At 40.5% G+C, this 22,535-nt stretch overlaps 2 protein-coding genes and 1 long non-coding RNA gene across 3 annotated transcripts; all 3 read left to right on the forward strand.

Moving 5' to 3' along the window:
• Positions 1-316: 316 nt before the first annotated feature.
• LOC146975113 (uncharacterized) lies at positions 317-5,273 on the forward strand. Its single transcript, XR_015037578.1, has 3 exons — positions 317-430; positions 1,788-1,892; positions 5,046-5,273. It is a non-coding gene; the product is annotated as an uncharacterized LOC146975113 (long non-coding RNA).
• A 2,004-nt stretch (positions 5,274-7,277) lies between these two features.
• On the forward strand, positions 7,278-8,339 carry LOC146975114 (odorant receptor 131-2-like). The gene has a single exon (XM_085798898.1). The coding sequence runs from the start codon at positions 7,377-7,379 to the stop codon at positions 8,337-8,339; it is 963 nt and encodes a 320-aa protein (XP_085655024.1). The 5' UTR covers positions 7,278-7,376.
• Positions 8,340-17,802: 9,463 nt separating this feature from the next.
• Positions 17,803-18,678, forward strand: LOC146975115 (odorant receptor 131-2-like). The gene has a single exon (XM_085798899.1). The coding sequence runs from the start codon at positions 17,815-17,817 to the stop codon at positions 18,676-18,678; it is 864 nt and encodes a 287-aa protein (XP_085655025.1). The 5' UTR covers positions 17,803-17,814.
• Positions 18,679-22,535: the final 3,857 nt, after the last annotated feature.

Below are 22,535 nucleotides of genomic sequence, written 5' to 3' on the forward strand. Positions count from 1 at the left end.
TTTGAACATGATTGGTTGATCTGACTGACATAATGGCTCTTGGCCAATGACAGCTGTGCGCGCCTTTCCGGCGCCAAATTTGAAAATAACCGTTACTGCTGCTGTGAAACGGGAACCGCCACGACGCACTTCAGTCGTTCAAGAATGACCAGTCATGTGGATTATTTTTACGATACGGATAAATGGACAAACAGTCGGCTGGAACCTGGTCCTAGCGAGAGCTTGAGTGAATTTAAATCCTGCAAAAAATACCAGGTAAGATATTTCTCTGTTATTATTGTGGCGTTGTTGGTGTCAGGGATTCAAACGAGGCAGGCTCTGGTGAGAGGGAGGGGGGCTGTGTAACGTTAACGGATGTGAAGTCCTGGACATGTCTCGACATGTCACCATGGAGGGTTTTTTTTTCTTATTCTCCTTGTTCTAACCAACGGTGAGGAGGATGTTTCAGCCGGTACATGGCTTCATTAACGTGTTACAGAGAAAAGGGTTAGAAAGAAAAGAGAGAAAAGCTAATCGCCATTAGCACATGAGCTATCCGGCTTTCAACCCCGTAGTAGCATTCTAGCGAGCGGCTAACTGGTAGCGTTAGCGGCTAACTGGTAGCATTAGCCACCGGTGTAGGCACCAAATGTGGAGGCTCCGGGCTGCCAAAACCGCCCTGACTAATCTGATGTTTGTTAAATCTACAAAACGAATTACCGAACAAACACCACCACTTCTGTGTGCACGCCTCTGCAACTAGTCATGGCAATCGTAGCCGTTAGCTTAGCTGCTGCTGACAGCTAACAGCAGCAGCTAAGCTAACACCAGGACGTCAGCTGTTAAAACCCTCCCGTTGTCGGACACAACATGAAACTACTCCAATTAGCTCAGTCATGTTGTAACAAAGATATCTGCTGGAAAAAATATTTTTTTCATGGGCTGTTTATTGAGTTTTTTAAGACACTGTTTTGAACACTGTGTAAACATAAGTGAAAGTTCCTTTAGAACAGTGGTTCCCAAACGGGGGGGGGGGGCGGTAAACCGGCTTCGGAATGTGTTTTATTTTGAAAATTAACCGGATTCTTCCGCTGTTTCTTTGTGCGACTTCCTGCCCGGCTTGACAGGCTCGCATGGCCGCGGCTCGCGCGCCGCGCCGCTGCTGCTGTGAACCGGAGCGACGTGGCTCCGGTGTGACACAGTCGTTAACATCAAAGGGCTCCGCTTCTCGCTGCTTAGCGGCTACTCGCGGCGCGCGCGTGTGTGTGTGTGAGAACCACTGCTTTAGAAAACGCACTCTGCTGCAGAAGAAAACAACATGAACTCTGCTAGTAACAGAAACTACTGGAGATGAGACACTACACTGACTGTGGCCTCTTAGCATGGTTACTAATACTCACTCCTGTTAATAAAAGTAAAGTATCACTGATATTAGTGTATACTCGGTTGATGAAGTATTAGTCATCCAGCTGAAAATGATATAGCCTGCAAATAAGCCATCATTAGTGAATCCAGTTTATACACACAGGTGTGATAAGTTCAATTCACCCTTCATAGGTTGGACAAAATAATAGAAACTTTAAAGTCAAAGATATGTGGCAGTAATTTTCATTAGGATATTAGTTCTAAATATAGTGTTATTTGAGTAATAATAATCAGGATCAGCCGCAAAATAAAATAAAAAAAAATCATTCTATCCTTAATACTGTGACACAGCTAAAGATATTTTTGTCCTTGATTAATTAATGTTTTACTCTGTTTCTAATTGACTGAATACTCTTTGTTATGTCAATCTGTATTTTACACAGCCAAGGACCCACAGCAGTGCTCTACCCATGAGATCATCGTGCTGGAGAACCCGAAGTGACAATAGAGCAAAAGATGATGGGGTACAGACTTCAACATGCAAACAGGTAGGCAAACAGACCAAGAATTATGGCAAATGCATTTTGCTTCTTAAATTTTTTCATTAAACCTAGTTCAGATTAATTTCAGTTCAAGTTTTTAAAGTGATAGTTCACCCAAAATTGAAATTGCACTCATTATCTACTCACCCTCATGTCGACTAAGGGCTGGGAGGAGTTTCAGAGTCCTCAGTGGCTTCTCTCTTACAGGGGGTCTCGACGTAGCACTGCATGTCCATATAACGGTTGCAAATGGATACCAACTGTCTTCATAACAAAAAGACACACCAAAAAACATCCAAATACCTCCATGCTGCTCGTATGTAATGTTCGTCTTGTATTGAAGCCCCGAAATGCGAAATTGTCCCAAAAACAATGAAATAAGTCAATTTTTCGAGCTTCTCGAAGCTCTTCTTCCCGGTTCGTCATATTTGGACGAACCAGGGTCTGTTCTCTTCCCAGTTCGTCCAAATATGACGAACCGGGAAGAGGAGCTTTGAGAAGCTTCCGCTACAAAACAAGCTTGAAAAATTGACTTATTCAATTTTTTCCGGGACAATTTCGCATTTCGGGGCTTCAATACAAGACGGACATTACATACGAGCAGCATGGAGGTATTTGGATGTTTTTTGGTGTGTCTTTTTGTTACCAAGACAGTTGGTATCCATTTGCAACCGTTATATTGACATGCACTGCTACGTCGAGACCCCCTGTAACTCAGAGAAGACACGGAGGACTCTGAAACTTCTCCCAGCCCTTAGTCGACATGAGGGTGAGTAGATAATGAGTGAAATTTCAATCTTGGGTGAACTATCGCTTTAAATGTATAGCACCATCCCATACAGAAGTAATTGAAATTTCCACAGGACTGATGCTGGCTAGCCTCGCATCACCAGGCTCTTCAGACAAGCGAAGAGCCTGGTGTCAGTTACCTCCCAATTAGTCTGCATTCTGGTTCCTGTCTGTAGCTGATACCGAAATCACCAAATTCACCAAAATAAAAGTATTCACCAACATAAAACTTATAAAATAACAGGGTACCCGCGGGGTCTTAAAAACTTGAAAAAGTCTTAAATTTGATAACTATAAATTAAGGCCTTGAAAAGGTCTTAAATTTAGTTTACAAGTCTTAAATTTCATTCTCAAAGGTCTAGGGGTGTAACGGTACATGTATTTGTATTGAACCGATTCGGTACGGGGCGTTCGGTTCAGCACAGCGCTGTGAACGAGTGAGTTTCGGTACAGAAGTTGTGTGTGTTTACAGTCCGCCTGCAGCTACACGTGCAGCCCGTTTACGTCGTGGCTATCGCTAATGCTACTGCTAATGCTACCGCTAGCGAGAAAACAGAGGCTTGAAGACCCTCCTGCTTTTGGGAGGAATGGAGGTGGAGGTGGAGGTGGGGGGGCTGTGGCTCCTATCTCCTCTCTGTCTGTCTGCCTGTCCGTCTGTCTGTCTGTCTGTCTCTCTCTCTGTGTCTGTGTTGCGCACAAGCTCCAGTACATGTGGATCTGCTGCAGATGCGCCCAGAGCAGGCGCACGTCGCTGCTGTGTTGACACTACGCACTGTGCCTCGTGATGACCCGCGTTATTCATTCATTCATTTATTTATTTGCGGCCGAACGGTTGCATCGTCAGGCAGCCGTTGTGGCATTTGCCCACATTGCCCTATGGTCAGTCCGTCACTGGCTCGAACTGTTAGTGCGGCACTTTACATGTAAAAAAAAAAAAAAAAAAAAATCATTGTAAGGCTGTATGTTTTGTTATTTTGAGAATAATTTATTGAACTTATTAGGCAGCACTTTACTAGCCAGGCTAGCGCCGCCTACTGGTTCCGGCAAATTTCATTTGCCTCAACAATGTAGTCAGGACACTAGCAATGCGTTTCGGTTTGCTCCGTCCGCCAGAGCGGACGGACCAATCAGCGAACAGACGGGTAAGTGAAGGCGATGACGTTGAACTCAAGCGCTCAAGATTAACCTATGAGCTTAACCGGTGTATAGCACACGTGACCACCAAGCAGCAGCGATTAGTTGAAGCAAATGTAAGCAACCGCCTCCCGGAAGCAAACGAATCCCTATGGCTCAGGTTCAGACGCTTTTTGAAATGTAATGAAATAAGCGGCTGATGCATCAGGCTAGCACTTTACAACAGTAGCCTTTTATATTTTTTTCATATTTTGTATAATGGCTTGGTTTAGTTTAATAAGTTTATTTGTATCAGGAACAGAATGTACCTACAACATAGCATTAGTAGGTGAGTAAAATAATTACATTTGACTAAAACATGTAAATTTGGTTTAGAAAAATTCCTAATAAACAACAAGCAAATTTATGTTTTGCATTTTGTTCTCTTACCGAAAATGAACCGAACCGAGACCTCAAAACCGAGGTGCGTACCGAACCGTGATTTATGTGTATCGTTACACCCCTACAAAGGTCTTATTTTTTATCTATCTGCATGATACATCGCAACAACATAACTGTATCTACTTGCAAAAAATCATGAAATGCTGCGTTGGCAAACGTAAAATGACTGTTGCGAGGTTGGTCTTAAATTTCATTAGATGTGGTCTTAAAAAGGTCTTAAAAGGTCTTAAATTTGAGTTGCAAAATTCTGGGGGTACCCTGAATAAACATTAACTTGTAATACAATAAAAGCAAAATGTCAATTTAATGGCTCGGGGACTTTCTTGTAAATTATATTCCTTAAATTAAAGAGTTTTACCGCATTTTATTAGCTTGGTGCTTTTATTTTGAAGGAAAGGTCTGTCTCTCTCGCCCTGGATCCGTTTCCTACCAAAACAGCGGGTCAACGGCCCCAGACTAGATGCTGGCTGACTGAGTGATAGAGTTGAGGGAAATCATTGACTATACAGCTGAATACCGACTGAATACTAACATTAAACTAGTGGTCTATTATCTTGTTTTTACTGGTGTGGAGTCTGGACTCCAGTAGGGATAGGCATTTCAAGCGAAAGTATTTGATAATCGCGGAGTACTAATCGATTGACTCTTTGACACCCCCTCCAAACCCCCTGTGAATGATCTGATGTTTGATGTTAGGTTGAACATTAGAATGAAGCAAAGGACGTCAGAGCATTTTATACAGATAATTTAAATAATATTTAAAAAATCTCTTTTTTTTTCTCTCTTTTTCTCTAGATGCACCAAGGAGCCAGCTGATTACTACCAATTGGAGGGTGGACATCTCTTCATCTGCTACATACATACATCTGCTTTATCTGCTACATCAATTTTCTTTTGGCTATTTATTTCTTTTCCACAGTTCCAAAAGTATATGTATTGTCTGTTCAATGGCATTCTTTAAAAATGTTGCACTGTTCAGAAATGTAGAGTCAGTCACATTTCCTTTGTCTGACCATATGCCAGGCCTGTTGGCAGGGTTCTTACGGATCCTTAAAAAGTCTTTAAAGGCATTGAATTCATTAATCTAAAAACAAGGCCTTAATTGGCATTAAAATGTCTTAAATCAATTTTTCAAAAGTCTTAAAAATGTTAACACTTGGTAAGTGGTATTTTATGGTGGCCGTCAACGCTAAATTTCTCACAGCCACCAGATTCCGAGTCAGTGGTGGTTTTTTTTTTTTTTTTCGGACTTTTTATGCATTTATTTTGAAAGGACAGCTGGAAAGAGACACAATCCAATGTTCATGTAGCAGTCACTTTACCTTGGATCACATAGGAAAGTGGGTAAAATTGTCCCTAACCTTATGTAATTGATGTGAGGTGTTTCTTTTTTTTCTGCATTTGTGTTTATTATGAAGTTGGTCTTAAATTTAATTTCAAGTGGTTTTAAAAAAAAGTCTTAAATTTAACTTGGCTTAAGCTGTAGGAACCCTGGTTGGGGTTTTAATAGGCCTGTATAGCTCCCAACCTCAAACTGGGTTCAGTATCTGTGCCTGATTAAAAGAAAATAAAGGTTGCTTTTGATAAATTACCCAGTCTGTGTTAATATGTGGTATAAAGGTTTGTGCACATATTGCAGTTTGCATATTTAAGTATTCATCCACAATATATTGAACACATATGTCATGTTTTTGTTTCCATATAATTTTCCATATATTAAATATATTCCACAATATATTGAACACATAGCCATACATATATTTCATGTATAATTTTACATATATTTAAAATATATTCTACCATATATTGAACATACATGTGACACTATATATTTTCATATATTATCAATACATTTTATCATATAAATCTGAATACATTATGGTGGATATTTATAAATATAAAATTGCATATATTTTGGGATATATAAACCCATATATTATATATTCAGGTTTAATATATTTCAATATATTGAAAGGGGCAGTTTTTTGTATATTTTGCAATATATTGCAATATATTACAATATATTACATCAATATATAATATGTTGTATAATATATGTGTCATCAATATATTTTTCCATATATTTACAATATATAATATATTGGAAAATGTAATGGAAGAATAATATATTACAATATATTACAATATATTGCAAGTAATATATTGGTAAATATATTTTTCTTTCGTAAGGGTTTGGTCGGAAGGGGGAAAATCGGGGCAAAATCAGCCTGATTATCTTTATGTGTGTGGTAGGCTTAAGGGTTGGAAGAAGTTTCAGAGTCATCTGTGCCTTCTTGGGGTTACAGGGGGGCTCCGCGCAGCACTGCATGTCCATATGACACTTCAGAATATGTTGGTTGGATTGGACCCAATTCCCTCTCTGTTTAAAGTTGCTCATGTCTAGCCATGTTTGTATTTATCTTATTCATGCATGCAGCATCTTATCACACATTTCCAGTTAAGATACAGCAGGGCAAATTCAGAGAGTAGCAGCTGGACCTTCAGGGCATCAGGTGAAGTGTTAATATGATTATCTAATTAAACCTAGAGTACTATACTAACATACGTAACTTATAAATGACTATCTTACGTATAATGTAACCATCGTCTTTGTATTTTTATATTAACTTGTATGTTGTTATAACATTTTATATGCTCATTAACAGATTTGATTGACAGCATTAAAATGTTTGTTTTCAAGTGGTGGGGGTGAGGGGTGGGTGTTTTGTGTCACTCCCAATGTTGATCCAATGTCCTTATGCCCTTGCTTAAAGTATCCTACCTACCTTAGGTTCCCTGTGCCAAGAGGTGAAATTAGTCATAGAGTGTCATGAAGTGGGTGGGGAAAGTGAGCAGAGATATAGTATGTGAGGACTGGCAAGATTTGCAGACCAGTTCTGCTCACATTGAATCAACTACAGCTTCTTACCTGCTAACTGCTGAAATAAGGAAAATGCAGATGGATAATTCTGTGCTCTGTTTTTGAAGCTAACGGGTATCTGTACTGTAAAGATGACATGTCTTCACTGTTTTAGGAATCCAAACTGCACAAAAAGCGTTGTGTTTTTGTGGTTCAATTACATCAACAGGTTTATAGTTAGTTTTGGTCTGAAATGCTTTTCTAAAATGTCTTTTGTAAACCAGTCTCAGACTCTCAACATCACTGTTCAACAGTATCAGGGGTTACTGGAAAGAGTCTTGTTTTCTACTCTGATTGGAATGCCATGCTGTGTCTTTCTCTTCATCAACTGCATTATGCTTTTCACCCTGAGGAGTAAACCAGTGTTTAGAGAGACCTCACGTTACATTCTTCTGTATAATCTCCTTTTTGCAGATACTTTTCAGTTGGCATTAAGCCAACTATTATATATAATTGCTACTTGTAGAATATGGCTGACGTATCCTGTGTGTGGTGTTCTTGTTATGTTGACAAAGTTAATGAATGACATCTCTCCTCTCACACTAGTGGTGATGTCACTGGAGAGATATGTAGCTGTGTGCTACCCACTAAGGCATGCTGCCATCGCCACCATCAAAAACACTGCTTTAGCTATTATTGTTGTGTGGGCCATAAGCTTACTAAATGTGTTCGCTCGAGTTCTTTTACTGTTAAATTTTCCATTTGAAGACTTGGAAAACCTACAGATGACAGATGTTTGCTCTGATGTACTGATGTTGCTTGAGCCAATAACTGATCGTTATGACAAAGCTTACACTTACTTTCTGTTTTCATCAGCGTCAGTGGCAATAATTTGTTCTTACATAGGTGTGATGATAGCAGCCAGGTCAGCCTCTACAGACAAAGCTTCAGCTCATAAGGCTCGTAATACCTTGCTGCTGCATCTGGTGCAGCTGGGCCTCAGTCTCTCATCAACTATACACAACCCCTTGCTCACAGCCATCTCAAAGGTCCTAGACAGAATAGTAATTGTGCGCATAAAAATTGTCCTTTATGTGTGTATTATCATTTTCCCACGTTGCCTGAGTGCTCTAATCTATGGCATACGTGATAAGACAATCAGACCTGTCCTCATGTATCATCTCTGCTGTCAGTGGAAACTAACACCTATTATCAGAAGCCTAAAATAAGGTGAGAAAATTAGCATACTAATCACTCCATAGATAAATATTAAATACAGCTAATTCTGAGTTTGCTTTATGCGACTTCTGACCTACACTTTTTAAATGCTTACAGTGGCACAGGCAGAACCAATGTTGAATATGCAGCTGTTATTGTGTTTAAATGGTGGGCATAAAGAAGTACTTCTAAATAGAATACAGTCAAGTCCAAATGGCAAACTATGACCTCAACATAATGTTAAATAGTCAGTGCATGTGTATTTCTGTATGTGACTTATTTTAAAAATCAAAATATACTGTTGGCAATCATCTAAAAAATTGTATAAGCTTTATTGTAGGAAAATAAAGTACTGGAATAATGGACTGTAGGTTTAAAACTCATCATACACTACACATTAATTATTTATAAGACTGTTGACAACAAATGGTTGATCCAGGCTTCTTCCTATTCCAGCAAGTTCTGCGTCACATCATAGAATTGATTTGTTTGGTTCTTTTACAATTTTTCTGCAGTCCAGCTTGAATTACTGTTCTCTGTAGTGTGCTTAACTTAGTTTCTCACTTCTGTCCCATTGGTTTGCTTGTCTCAGTTGTCAAAAAAAAAAAAAAAGCCCAGAGTTTTGTTTGTTTGGAGGTCGAGGGTTCAGCGTGGTTTGTAGCAGCCAGGTCAATTGTGGAAATGAGGAAAAGCTGCTGTTTGGGAACAGGCTGGATTAAATGTATGATGATGACAATAAGAAAGTAAATCTGCAACCGGGTGAAAACACTGTGCAAAGGTTATTTTGTTTTTTTGTTTTTCTAGAGTTAAAAAAAAACAAAACTGAAACTGAACCAAAAACTGTGGTATAAACTGAACCGTGGAGTTTGTGAACTGTTTCATCCCTATTACATATACAGTGTATTTGTGCTGATAGCCAGTCAACCACCACATTATCAACTTGGATCATAAAAGTGGGCAAAAAGGTTTTTTCAACTGCTGGAGACATATTTCTATTCCTTTTCCCCTAGTGCCACTTGGCTCGTCTTGACACTAGTTTGGTTTGGTTTGGTTTAATTTTCCACGAGGAATAGTGCCTGGTACCTGAGCTGAGCCAATACTAAAATGTGACATCAACCGACTGCTGGCCACTGATTGGAGTGTCATCACTGGAAGAGTCGTAAGCATGATGTCCCACACAAGAATCAAAACTGCAATTAAAAAAAAAAAAAAAAAAACAGACAGGCAACAAACAGGCAAAAGTGGCCACTGATCTGTACTGCAACTGTTATTCTTTCTGGCCATACTTATCTTTCTTTTAAAAGAAATTTAAAACTATGGTTGAGAGACGGTTAAGTATGTGACCATCTGCTCTTAAACTGTAATGTATGTATTTTATTGTATGCACTGTAATATATTGTATTGTAATGTATTGTATACTATGTATTTTATAAGTAGGCATAGTACGGTTTTGTTTTTGTTTTTTTGTTTCTTTTTTTAATGCATTTTAATTGTTGTAGTGCTCATATCACCTGCCCCAGAGACTACGGTTGAAAATTGGCCAACTTGGCTAAATCGACATGTTTACAGAAATGTTTATTAATGTGCATTGTCTCTGTATATTTAAACCAATAAACCAAGCTAAACTAAACTAAACCGGGTAACTGAAAGACACCCTGGCTATGTTGAACCTGCTTCGTAGAAAAGGCCCTTAGGGCTAACCCTAACCCTTTTGCTGAATGTCATACCCCTTTCTCTTCCTTACATTAATGCCTGCCTGTCACTGTGACTATCAAAGTAAAGGTGATAAATATGAAATCTGCCATTGGTACAAACAATGTGGGACTTTCTCCAAAAAAGGGACAATTTGTACAATTTATTTTCTGCATTTTGCACTTCCTTTTCTATTATATTACTTCTTGTTCATTTGAGATTGCAGGAATATCATTGATACCTAGATGATTATTGTTGTGTTTTTGGTAAGATGTGTATCCCTTAGACCTGAGGGAAGATTAATTAAAGCAGAAGTAAGCGGTCCGGTCGTTTTCGCTAATGCTGCGTTCCAGGCAGGCTTTTGAAATCGTAAATTACAGCTTCAAGTCACAACTTACGACTTTGTAGTGTTTCAGGCAACCCACTCGTGTTTTTCCGACCTGTTTTACCGGTGAAAGTCACTATAACGGCCACTCGTAACTTCCGACCGGTGAACTCGTACCAGATCGAACTAGTACCACTTCACGGTCGGAAAAATACGAGTTTACTTGAACGCACCATAACAGTCCTCGTTCCTACGTCGCCACATTCACCCGTTCCTTGGCTGCACACACAGCCCTGCATGCCGTTCTCTCTCCTCATTGGATAAAAACTGTAGGATACGATAAATGTTTTCTCCTCGGCTTACAGCAGAGCAGAGTGACTGAGAGACCCGTGTTTCAGTCCAAACACTCTATGTAAGTGATTGCTGTCCGAAGATATAACTATTTAAGACCTATATTAACACAAATATATCACTTACTTCTGCTTTAAGCATTTAGATTATTTTAAGTTTTTGTTCTAGGTACATCTAATGACCTTGTCCAAGAAAAAACTAAAGCAAAATAAGGGAGGTATTGCATTAAAGGAAGTTCAACAGGCTACAAGAAAACTTTTCAGGATGCAATTAAAAGGGGTAGTATGCCAGAAAGTATGCAGTCTGTGGTAATAACACTTAATAATAATAATAATAATAATAATAATTGTATTTATATAGCACTTTTCGAGCAAATGCACAAAATGCTTCACAGATAAAACTATAAAACAATACAGAAAAATAATAAAAGAGGGATAAAAAAGAGATGAAATGTTAAAATTATTAAATAAAATCAGAAAATAGTTATGAATATGCCATCCTATAAAAGTGAGTTTTAAAGACGTTTATTAAAAACTGCACTGGCGTCGGCTGATCCCACACTGAGTGGAAGGCTGTTCCAAAGCCGGAGGGCCAGAGCTGAAAACTCACAGTCACCCTTTGTTTTCAGTCTGGTTGGAGGAACAGCTAAAAGATTTTGATCATCTGATCTTAGAGGCCTGGCTGGGTTATTAAAGTTCAGTGATATATTCAGGTGCCAGGCCATGAATGGCCTTATATGTACATAATAAAAATTTTAAATGAATTTTAAAATTAACAGGCAACCAGTGCAGTGCTGCTAAAATCGGGGTGATGTGGCAGGACATTCTGGATTTTGTCAATAATCTGGCTGCTGAGTTCTGGATGAGTTGTAGTTGAGAGACTGAGATGGAGTTTAAACAGGTAAAAAGAGAGTTGCAATAGTCGAAGCTATATTATTATTATAATATTGAGGCTACAGTTTGACGAAGCTGTAGAACGTATGGTTGATTTGTTATGACTGTTCAAAGTTTTGAACTTTAGACGCTTGCTGTAGCACCACTATCAACTGATGTTTTAAAATGCCATTCTTGCATTGCATGTAGGGTTGTCACAAGAACCGATACTTAGGTACCAAGTCAATACCAACACGAAAAAGATAGATCAATACTTACTTTTTTCTGGTACTGTCAGAACCGAATATACAAATTTTCCTTCGGCAAGCCATGTTGATTCTTGGCGGAACTGACGGGGGTTACACACACACACATTTTTTATTTGGCCCGGGTTTGAGATAATGCTCGTGAGTCCGGCTGTGTTGGGTGCGAGATCCAACAAGCCAGTTGGGTTTTACAGTTATTACAGGCAGTATTTCCGTGTATCACCAATAAACTTATCCCATCATATCGTACAAAATTGCAGAGAGAGGGTGTAGTCAAGAGGCAGATCAGACTATGGGACGATGATGTGCGGGAGAAACTTCAGGGCTGCTTCGACTGTACACTGTGGGAGGTGTTCACAGAGAACAACAGCCTTGAGGAAGCCACTGAGGCAGTCACATCATACATTACATTCTGTGAGGAGATGATTGTTCCCACAAAGACTGTTAAAGTGTTCCCCAACAATAAGCCCTGGATAACTAAAGCCCTAAAAACTACACTTAATGAAAAGAAAATTGCATTTAAATCAGGAAACAGACTTGAATCTAAACTCATTCAAAATAAACTAAATAAAGAAATAAAATCAGCCCAAAGGGCATATAAGGAGAAGGTGGAGAAGCTTTTTAATAATGGCAAAGCCAGGGATGCCTGGCGTGGGGTTAAAACCCTTGCTGGCCTCTCAAACCCCTCCATGACAGCCCCACATGCAGAGGCCTGTGTCAACATGGCAGAGGACCTAAACAACTTCTTCTGCAGGTTTGATCAGTGTGACTATACGGAGGAGAGGGAGGAGCTCATTGCAGAGCTCTCCACCACAACTCAGTCCACTGTCTACCTGCAGCTGCAGCCAGAGGAGGTCGAACGGACGCTGAAAATGTTAAAACCAAACAAGGCACCCGGACCTGACCGGATATGCGGGCGCCTGCTGAAGGCCTGCAGCAGTCAGCTGGCCGGGGTCCTCTGCTCACTGTTCAACCGTTCCCTGGCTGAGCACTCCATCCCCTCTGTCTGGAAGTCATCCATCATCTGCCCTGTCGAGAAAAAGAGCAACCCCACAAACAACAACGACTATCGACCTGTTGCTCTGACTTCGCTGGTTATGAAAAGCTTTGAGAAGCTTGTTCTGACCCAGCTGCAGGCTGATGTTAGTGGGTTTACTGACCACTGCAGTTTGCATATCGACAGCACAGGGGCGTGGATGACGCAGTGCTGACCCTGCTACATGAGACCATCACCCATCTGGAAAAACCTAAGTCCCTTGTCAGGCTGGTCTTCGTGGATTTTTCCAGTGCATTTAACACCTTGCAACCACACCTGATGGGACGCAAACTGCTCCAGATGAACATTGATCCCCACCTGATCCTCTGGGTCCTCTCCTTTTTGACAAACAGACCCCAGAGGGTCAGGGTGAATGGCCACCTCAGTGCACCACGGACAATTTCCACTGGATCCCCTCAAGGCTCGGTCATCTCTCCATTACTTTTCACACTGTACACAGACAACTGCAGGAGCTCAACCCTGGGAATAACATACATCAAATACTCAGATGATACTGTTATCATGGACACCACCAACACAGACGGACTGTTACAAAATGAACTGGACTCTTTTGCTCTGTGGTGTAGAGACAATTGTCTGGACTTAAACACCTCAAAAACCAAAGAAATGGTCATTGACTTCCGCCACGGACACTTCACTCCCACACTCTCTGTTAACACTGAAATAATAGAAAGGGTGGAATCATACAAATACCTCGGCACAATAATGGACTACAAACTCACATTCCAACTACACAGTGAACATCTGTTTTCTAAATGTCAGCAACGTCTCTTTTTTCTCCGTAAACTTCGCAAACTCCAGGTTCATCAAACAATACTCTCTGCTTTCTATAAATGTTTCATCGAATCCATCCTCACTTTCAACATCACAGCCTGGTTTGGTTCACTCAGCATCACCCAACGAAACAGTCTAAACAAAATAGTCAAACTCAGTAATAAAATCATAGGTCAGGAACAGGAGCCACTCATCAACATCTACAACACTCAGGTCAAGAAAAAAGGCACACAGATCGCCACAGACACAACACACACACTACACAGCAACTACAGCCTACTACCATCAGCACGCAGATACAGGTCACTCCCACTCCGGACAAAGAGAGCATCATCCAGTTTCATCCCCACTTCAATCCGACTTCTAAACACTTAACTCCCACCCGAACTTTTTCCCTTTTTAATTAACCTGTTTTTAACTAATTTTTATACTTGTATGTGTCCTTTGTTTTTAACCTTTGCGGCGAGTACTTGTACTATGTGTGGTTGTAGGAATGTGTATTATTATTGTGTTGGGTATGGCTGTGGTATGTATGGGTGGATTGTTGTTTTTGCACCTGCACTTTTGATGTCCTTCCGCAACGAAGTTCCTAACGGAATAATAAAGTACTTTTGAGTTTTTGAGTAAACACAGTAGATGAGGTGGGTAGTGCTGATAGAGTCTATGGTAGCCTACTGAGGCTGTGTAAGACGGGTGGGGTGGGGGGTCTCTGACTGCAGGATCATGGATATGCTCGGTGACACTGCGAGACTGACCGCCGGTGAGCGCTGTGGGACTGCTAATCGTTAAAACAGCTGTGATACGTGCTTCCACTTTGGAGTCTCCAAACCAGAAACGCCTGTTACAACATCGGAAAAAGTTGCTTTTGACAAAAAAAGAGAGAGAGAGACCTGCCGTGCCGTGTAAAAAAACAATAACAAAAAACTGACAGCGACTGAGTGTCACAACTTCCTGTATCTGGCCCTGTAACGCCGCAATATGTAATAATGACGCATTATGTAATAATGTTATAAATCTTCACGTCATTATGTAATAACGCCGCATTTTGTAATAATCTGCCGCATTTTGTAATAAAAATCTTGAACGCAATATGTAATAAACTTTGCCGCATTTTGTAATAAGTTGTTACATTTTACATCATTTATTACATATTGCGGGTGTTACACTTTTTTATGAAAAAAATGTAATAATTTGGTGCATTATGTAATAAACCACCAAAATGGATGTCTTAATTAGAAAAAAAAGACATTAGGACCATCAGAATAACACTGACTTTAAGCTACCAGCATGCATGAATCATAAATATGAATTAATTTCTAAAACCAGTAGGACGGTCAAATCTATCCATCCATCCATCCATCCATCCATCCATCCATCCATCCATCCATCCATCCATCCATCCATCCATCCCACTGACCAGGTTGAGCACCCAGGGTGCACCCAGGGTGCTCAACCTGGGTGCTCCCTGAGGGGCACGCCACCAGATGCGCTTTTCTCCTTGCCGCTCGGCAGGCGCCTCGGCCCCTCAGATGTGTGTGTGTGTGTGGGTATGTGTATCATGTGTAGCCCGTATGTGTGTGTCGCCTGTGTGAATGTGTGTGTTAAATCTCACTCGCGCTCTGTTAAGATGAATAAACAAATCGCTGCAGAGCACGAGCCTGGCACAGAGGAGCGCGCTCTGGCGCATCTGGCACAATCTGTTAAAGGAAACTGGCTCCGCTCCGCGGCTATTTCGCGTCCGACGTCTATGTTAAGCACATGTTTTTATTGATATTGTAGCGTCCGACCCAACGTAACTATACAACAACATAACACAAACTTTATCAGACAGCTCTCACTTCTTCCTCTGCTAGTAAAAATAGGTATTACAATTATTATTTTTTTCGTGCATAGGGTTAGTTGTCTTCTAATGAATGATGTGTAAATTTCATCAATATTTTTTTATAATGTATCCCTTTCATGGCCTGTTTTGGCGAGGGACCGCTAATATCCTTAATAAAAATGTTGAAAAACTGCAATAAAATAAAAATAATAATTATTATTATTATTTCCTCCAACTATTATGAGAACAGTCACATGTCTGCCTTTGAACAGGGCCAACATTGATTGATTTGTTTACTTATAGTTTGCTGGAGCATTTTTTTTTTTTCATTTTATATGGCCATGTCCTACCATACAGTGACAAAAAACGTGTGGTCACGTGACTCTGTGTAAAAACATGACATCATAATACACACATGGCTAGAGGAGAGTTAAAAGACCATCATACTTTTTACTGGACCTCAATCGACCAAGGGAAAGTGGTAGGCTATAATCTGATATTTTAGATCGGAGTTTTGAAAAAAGCGCCAAATCATCCAGCCCTCTCCCTCACGTATTTTACCCGGGCGGCGATGCACCATTCTTGGGGAGCACTCTGGCAGGGCCCCCTCTCTGGTTCTCCGGGCCTGGAGCTTCTGGGACTGGTTCTCGTTTTACAGCTGCTGCTTGCAGATGATGATAATTTTTCTGTAGTAATGTAAATGGATCAGCTGGGCAAATTTTGATAAAATGTTAAATCTGGTGAAAATCAGAGGCAAAATCACTTCCAGCATCATCAGCCCGATGAAATCCCACAGCTCGACCCCCCCAGCTCGCCCCAGCTGCGGCTCCGGGGGCGGTGATCCCAGCCGCCCCTGCCGCTGCTGGAGCAGAGCTGGACCCGGCCTGGAGCTCCAGTCGGACCGTGGTCCATGTCATCCCTCCACAGACGAACATGACCCGGGCGTATTATTGTCGGTGGGCAAGGGGGGAGGGAGAGACGCGGAGCGGTTACCATCCGCGTGGGACCCGCTGTCGGAGGAGACCGCTCTGCTCAGCGGGGAGGAGGAGCAGCGTGTATTATTGTTAATGTTTTTTCTAATTAAGACATCCATTTTGCTGGTTTATTACATAATGCACCAAATTATTACATGTTTTTCATAAAAAAGTGTAACACCCGCAATATGTAATAAGTGATGCAAAATATAACAACTTATTACAAAATGCGGCGAAGTTTATTACATATTGCGTTCAAGATTTTTATTACAAAATGCGGCAGATTATTACAAAATGCGGCGTTATTACATAATGACGTGAAGATTTATTACATTATTACATAATGCGTCATTATTACATAATGCAGCGTTACAGGCCCTTCAAATTAAAAGCCCTATAGCCTTTCATATACAGTTCATTGATTTTGACTTAATTTTGACAAGACACGGCTCCATGTCCTTGCAGTTCAGTAAATCTGGCATGGGGTCGGACGTATAATAGTGTCTTGGCAGCTTAGCTGCCCAGACCCTAATTACCTGGATTTATAGCAAAGGATACATTTAACATACCATAATATCCCCATGGATTATGACAATATGCCAAATTACTTCTAGGTCAAAGATGATCCAGAACAGAAAGATGTAACAGTCCCTACAGACGGATGATTTGAAAGAGAATTCAAGGAAACTATCTCTGTCAAACTGGAACAACACTCACAAAACACAGGAGGTGGTCTTCTACAACACCATCTTTTAGGTGGCATTGGCACAAAGTTGGTATTTCACATGATTGTCTTTCCTCTGATGCCTGCCCCATGCAGCACACTTTATAGCATAACCTATTTTTTTTTTCTGGCAGGCCAACAAAAAACAAATCAGACATCAGGAGCTGATCAACCCCCATAGCTTCAGTAATAGGAATAAATGAATATACATGGACCAGACTAGTGGGTGTTCACAGAGTGTCACAAGTGGGTGGGAAAGTGAGCAGAGATATAGTATGTGAGGACTGGCAAGATTTGCAGACCAGTTCTGCTCACATTGAATCAACTACAGCTTCTTACCTGCTAACTGCTGAAATAAGGAAAATGCAGATAGATAATTCTGTGCTCTGTTTTTGAAGCTAACAGGTATCTGTACTGTAAAGATGACATGTCCTCACTGTTTTAGGAATCCAAACTGCACAAAAAGCGTTGTGTTTTTGTGGTTCAGTTACATCAACAGGTTTATAGTTACTTTTGGTCTGAAATGCTTTTCTAAAATGTCTTTTGTAAACCAGTCTCAGACTCTCAACATCACTGTTCAACAGTATCAAGGGTTACTGGAAAGAATATTTTTTTCCACACTGATTGGAATGCCATGCTGTGTCTTTCTCTTTGTCAACAGCATTATGCTTTTCACCCTGAGGAGTAAACTGGTGTTTAGAGAGACCTCACGTTACATTCTTCTGTATAATCTCCTTTTTGCAGATACTTTTCAGTTGGCATTAGGCCAGTTGTTGTATATATTTGCTACTTGTAGAATATGGCTGACGTATCCTGTGTGTGGTGTTCTCACTATGTTGACCAAGTTAACAAATGACATATCTCCTCTCACACTAGTGGTGATGTCTCTGGAGAGATATGTAGCTGTGTGCTACCCTCTAAGGCATGCTACCATCATCACCATGAAAAACACTGCTTTAGCTATAATTGTGGTGTGGGCCATAAGCTTACTAAATATTTTGACTCGAGTTCTTCTAATGTTAAATTTTCCATTTGAAGACCTGGAGAGCCTGCAGATGACGGAGGTTTGCTCTGACATACTAATGCTGCTTGAGCCAATAACTGATCGTTATGACAAAGCTTACACTTACTTTCTCTTTTCATCTGCTTCAGTGGCAATAATCTCCTCATATATTGGTGTGATGGTAGCAGCCAGGTCAGCCTCTACAGACAAAGCTTCAGCTCACAAGGCTCGTAATACCTTGCTGCTGCATCTAGCACAGCTGGGCCTCAGTCTTCTTTCAACTATGCACACCACTATTGTTCAATCACTCTCAGCAATCCTACATAGATTAGCAATTGTACGTATTAAGAGTGTTTTTTATGTGTTTGTCTATATCCTCCCTAGATGTTTGACTTCTCTCATCTATGGGCTCAGGGATCAGACCATCAGGCCGATCCTTTTGTACCATCTATGCTGTCGTCTGACACTCAGCAGTCCCAGCCAAAGCTGAGGACATTTTCCCCTTAACTCTTTAAGGCCAGTAAAAATACAAAGGCATTTATATTGTGAATTGAAATGTAGTGTATGCTCAAAACAAAATGTTATATATGGTGATATAATATAATTCAAAAAGACATGCATAATGCATATCACACAGAATGTCCTTTTTATTTCTATAGAAGAATGTTAATAAAGGCTTCAGCTTGTTTAAAAGTTCTGCTACATGCGTTTTAAAAGACAACTTGTCATCAATCCAAATGCCCGGATACTTATAACAGGAAAACTTTTCTAAAGGGGTCCCATCAATAGTGATGATAAAACTCTTATTTTAATCAGCAGACACTTTTTTTGTGTGAAAATCATATGTTTCTACATGCCTTGATATGAACACCAATTGAAGATCAACAAGAGTCCTTTGGATAACACCAAAATTAGACTGTAGTTTCCAGAGCATATGAGCGGGAGGATCATGTGTTGAGCGGGGAGCGGCTTTTTTTTTTTTAAAAAGGCCTTACCCCCCGCTCCAATTCTGCTCTGGTTGCTCATGCCTCACCCAGAATGCATCTTTGCACCAACGTGCACACCCACACTATTTTCTTTCAAAACTATGGTGTTTACTGTTTAGGGTACTTAAGAAAAGAAACTGAGAAGTCATACAAGTGTACTGTAGCATCCGACTGGACGTGTTAAAAAGGATGACAAAAGGTTGAGTTGATCAAAACAAAACCCCTTCGCTTTATTACAGGAATCTTACATAACCACACCCAAACAACAAACTTATCTGACTACTCTCACTATCTCTCAGCTCCTCACTCACACACTTACACACACACCAGATCCCCTCTCTCACACTCACCCCGTCCCTCACATGCTCTGGGTTCTGCAGAGCTTGAACAACTGATGGGGCAAATTCGTGATGATCATTCCGGTAAAATGATTTAAACCATTAGATACCAACAATAAAATCTATATGAAATAATAAAATATAATAAAATATATACTATGTGTGAGGATGCTCCAGTAAGACAGCTTCCAGGCTTAGAAAACACTGGCAGGATAGCCTGCTTATGAATTATGTGCAGAGTTGATAATTGATCCTCTCTCTCTCTTTCTTAAAGGGACATTGTGTAACTTCTTCTGTTATCTATTCACAAAATTTGATTATTTCGTTCAAAAGTAGGTTTTTCATTCATCAATAATCACCCCCATCAACAAACTGATGTGTTGATAAGCTCTGAATTTGCCGTTCATATCATTCACATATACATCGAGAGGGCAAGCTCCGTTGGTAGCTGACATGTCGTTTCGCCATGTTTTTACGTTCAGTGGCAGCTGACGGTAGGAAACCACGGAAACTCACCGGAGACACCGGAGCTGTCGGCTCAGGTTCGAGGTGGCGTCTGTGAAAAGTCACTGCGGTGCAGTGAGGACTGTGCAGTCTGAAAAACGGCCGTCGGTAACAAACAAGATGTCATTTTAGTCACAGAAGTTGAGAGAAAGCCGGTAAAACGTGGGTCAGGTAAACAATACGCCATCGCCAGGACAACATATTGTCACGTGTATCATTTTGCTTCGTCCTGACGGGCCACTTGTTTAAATAGACGCTTATTATGCCGTTACGTGCAGCGGCTGTTGTCCGTCTGCCTTAAAGCAGTACTAAAGAACTTTCAGTTTTGGTTGAGTTTGGTGGCGCCTGTGGACCAAAGCGGTAGTGTTTTGCCTGAAGGAAGACTCCATTTCCCATGAACACTAGCGTGAAGCCCTGTAAATATCCTGCATTAAAATTAACAGAAGACATCAAAACTAAGATTCTGTTTCCAGTGGATCATTTCAAAGTGAAAACACAAACATAATCCATTGCTAAAGTGCTGTTTTGCCTGTTCCCTCTTTGTTGTGACTCGCAAAAGGGAAAGTGAAAGTAAAGTGAGAGCAGGGTTCCTACCATGCTCCTCAAAGCTGCTTAGTGCCAGTGAAAGAGATACAGACCCCCTCAGGCCATGACAGAGGTGTCATTCAACTTGTTGTAAGTCGATGTACCATCACAAAAGTTATGAAAATATTTTATGAAGGTTGAAAAGTTCCTTAGTGTTGGTTTAAGCCCGATTTCACGTGAATGCAGCATGAAAAATACAAGTTGCTTGCGATCTACAACCGCACCACTAGATGGGAGTAATTCTTACACGATGTACCTTTAAATCAGTTTTATTGTTGTTGATATGGACCGCTTATTGTGTCTGCAATAAGGATTAATAAATAATAAATAAATAACAGGACAGATAACCCTATGGTATCTGATCAAAAAGGGGGAGATTGCCCTGCACCGCACTGAGTAGATCCTCACATTGGTGCTGGTGGTGTCAGGAATTAAGTCCATGAAGAGAAGGAGTTCCACCGCACACAACGTGGTCATATCAACACTGATTAACTGAGTAACTATTACAAGGCTCATGAGCCTGATGAAGCCCACTGGGTGAAACGCGTTGCTGTACTTTTACTTGTAATAATAAATCAGTGTTGATATGACCACATTGTGTGCGGTGGAACTCCTCCTTCTCTTCATGGCATCTGATTAAAATTTGGTATGAGGTTCACAAAAGTCTTAAAGATAAAAGATTGAAAGTGGAACTATCACCAAAACACCTTTAAAACAAAATAAACGTATACCCATGACTCTGGACGATAAGATTCTGGACACATAGCATCATAAAGGAACCCAACACTTTGATGATTGCTTCAATAAAGGACTTAGCATGTGATTTGAACACCTTTAGAGGAAATATAAGTTGTTCAAACCTTTTCTGTTATATCTCCAACTAAGATCCTTTCTGCGAGCTAATTTGGGTTCTGAAATGACTTTGCCTGCCATGATGTTGTGAGATTTCTTTATGAGTGAAACACACATAAATCTATTTCTAAACCAGGTTTGCATAAGAATGAAATAGGAGTCAGATCTCAATGTTACAATTGATGAACAGTTTTGGACAGATTTATATCAAAACATCTTGTCAACTATTATCAATGCCCGGTATAGATTGATTAACTATAATATTTTACATCAATTATACCTTACCCCAGGAAAATTACATTAATTCAAATCTAACCTGTCAAAAATGTGCTTCAGATGTGATCCTTAAGTTCATTCCTTTGAGCACTGTACCTGGCTGTGTACAAAAGTGAGGCCTTTCTGGAATGGTATCTGCTCCACTTTAACCAGGATCATGGGAGTTTACTGTTCCAGTGGACACTGAACTTTGGTTATTACCATCTCCTGGTCATACTAATTACAGTGTATGACCAGGGGTCCGTTTCACAAAGCAGGTTCAACAAACTCTGAGTCTAATCCTGAACTCTGAGTTGATCTACTCTGAGATAGGAAACTCAGAGTTTTGGGTTTCAGAACAGGTGATAACAGTTAGTTCAATCAACTCTGAGGTAACTTGACCCTGAGTTACGGGGAGATGAAAAGCCCTCATCAATGGAACAAAGATAACATGATTCACCATGGCAACCAGCAAAAAAAGCCTCTCTCCTCCCACAAAACATCCAGTTGAGGTCTAATAATCCTCCTGACAGAGTTTACACATCTTGTCAGCTGCTGCATAGTAACTGACTGGATAATGTAACCAGCTGCAGAAATTTTCGGGGGACGGGAGCGTTGCGGTAGTAACTCACACAGACACACACCTGTCTGTGTGGTCACGTTGGAGAGAAGCAACTTCTCTGTTCCCCAAACTACGGAGCGGCCCGAGGTTAACGCATTAAAAAAAATAGTGCCGTTAAAAGCGTTTTGCATTAACGCGTCAACTTTGACAGCTTTACTTTTTACATCAAGACGCGGGCCGGATGTAGGGGGGCTGCAGGCCGGAA

Source organism: Trachurus japonicus, chromosome 14, assembly GCF_045865225.1.
Source record: "Trachurus japonicus isolate A0001 chromosome 14, Traja_1.0".
NCBI classification, from domain to species: domain Eukaryota; kingdom Metazoa; phylum Chordata; class Actinopteri; order Carangiformes; family Carangidae; genus Trachurus; species Trachurus japonicus.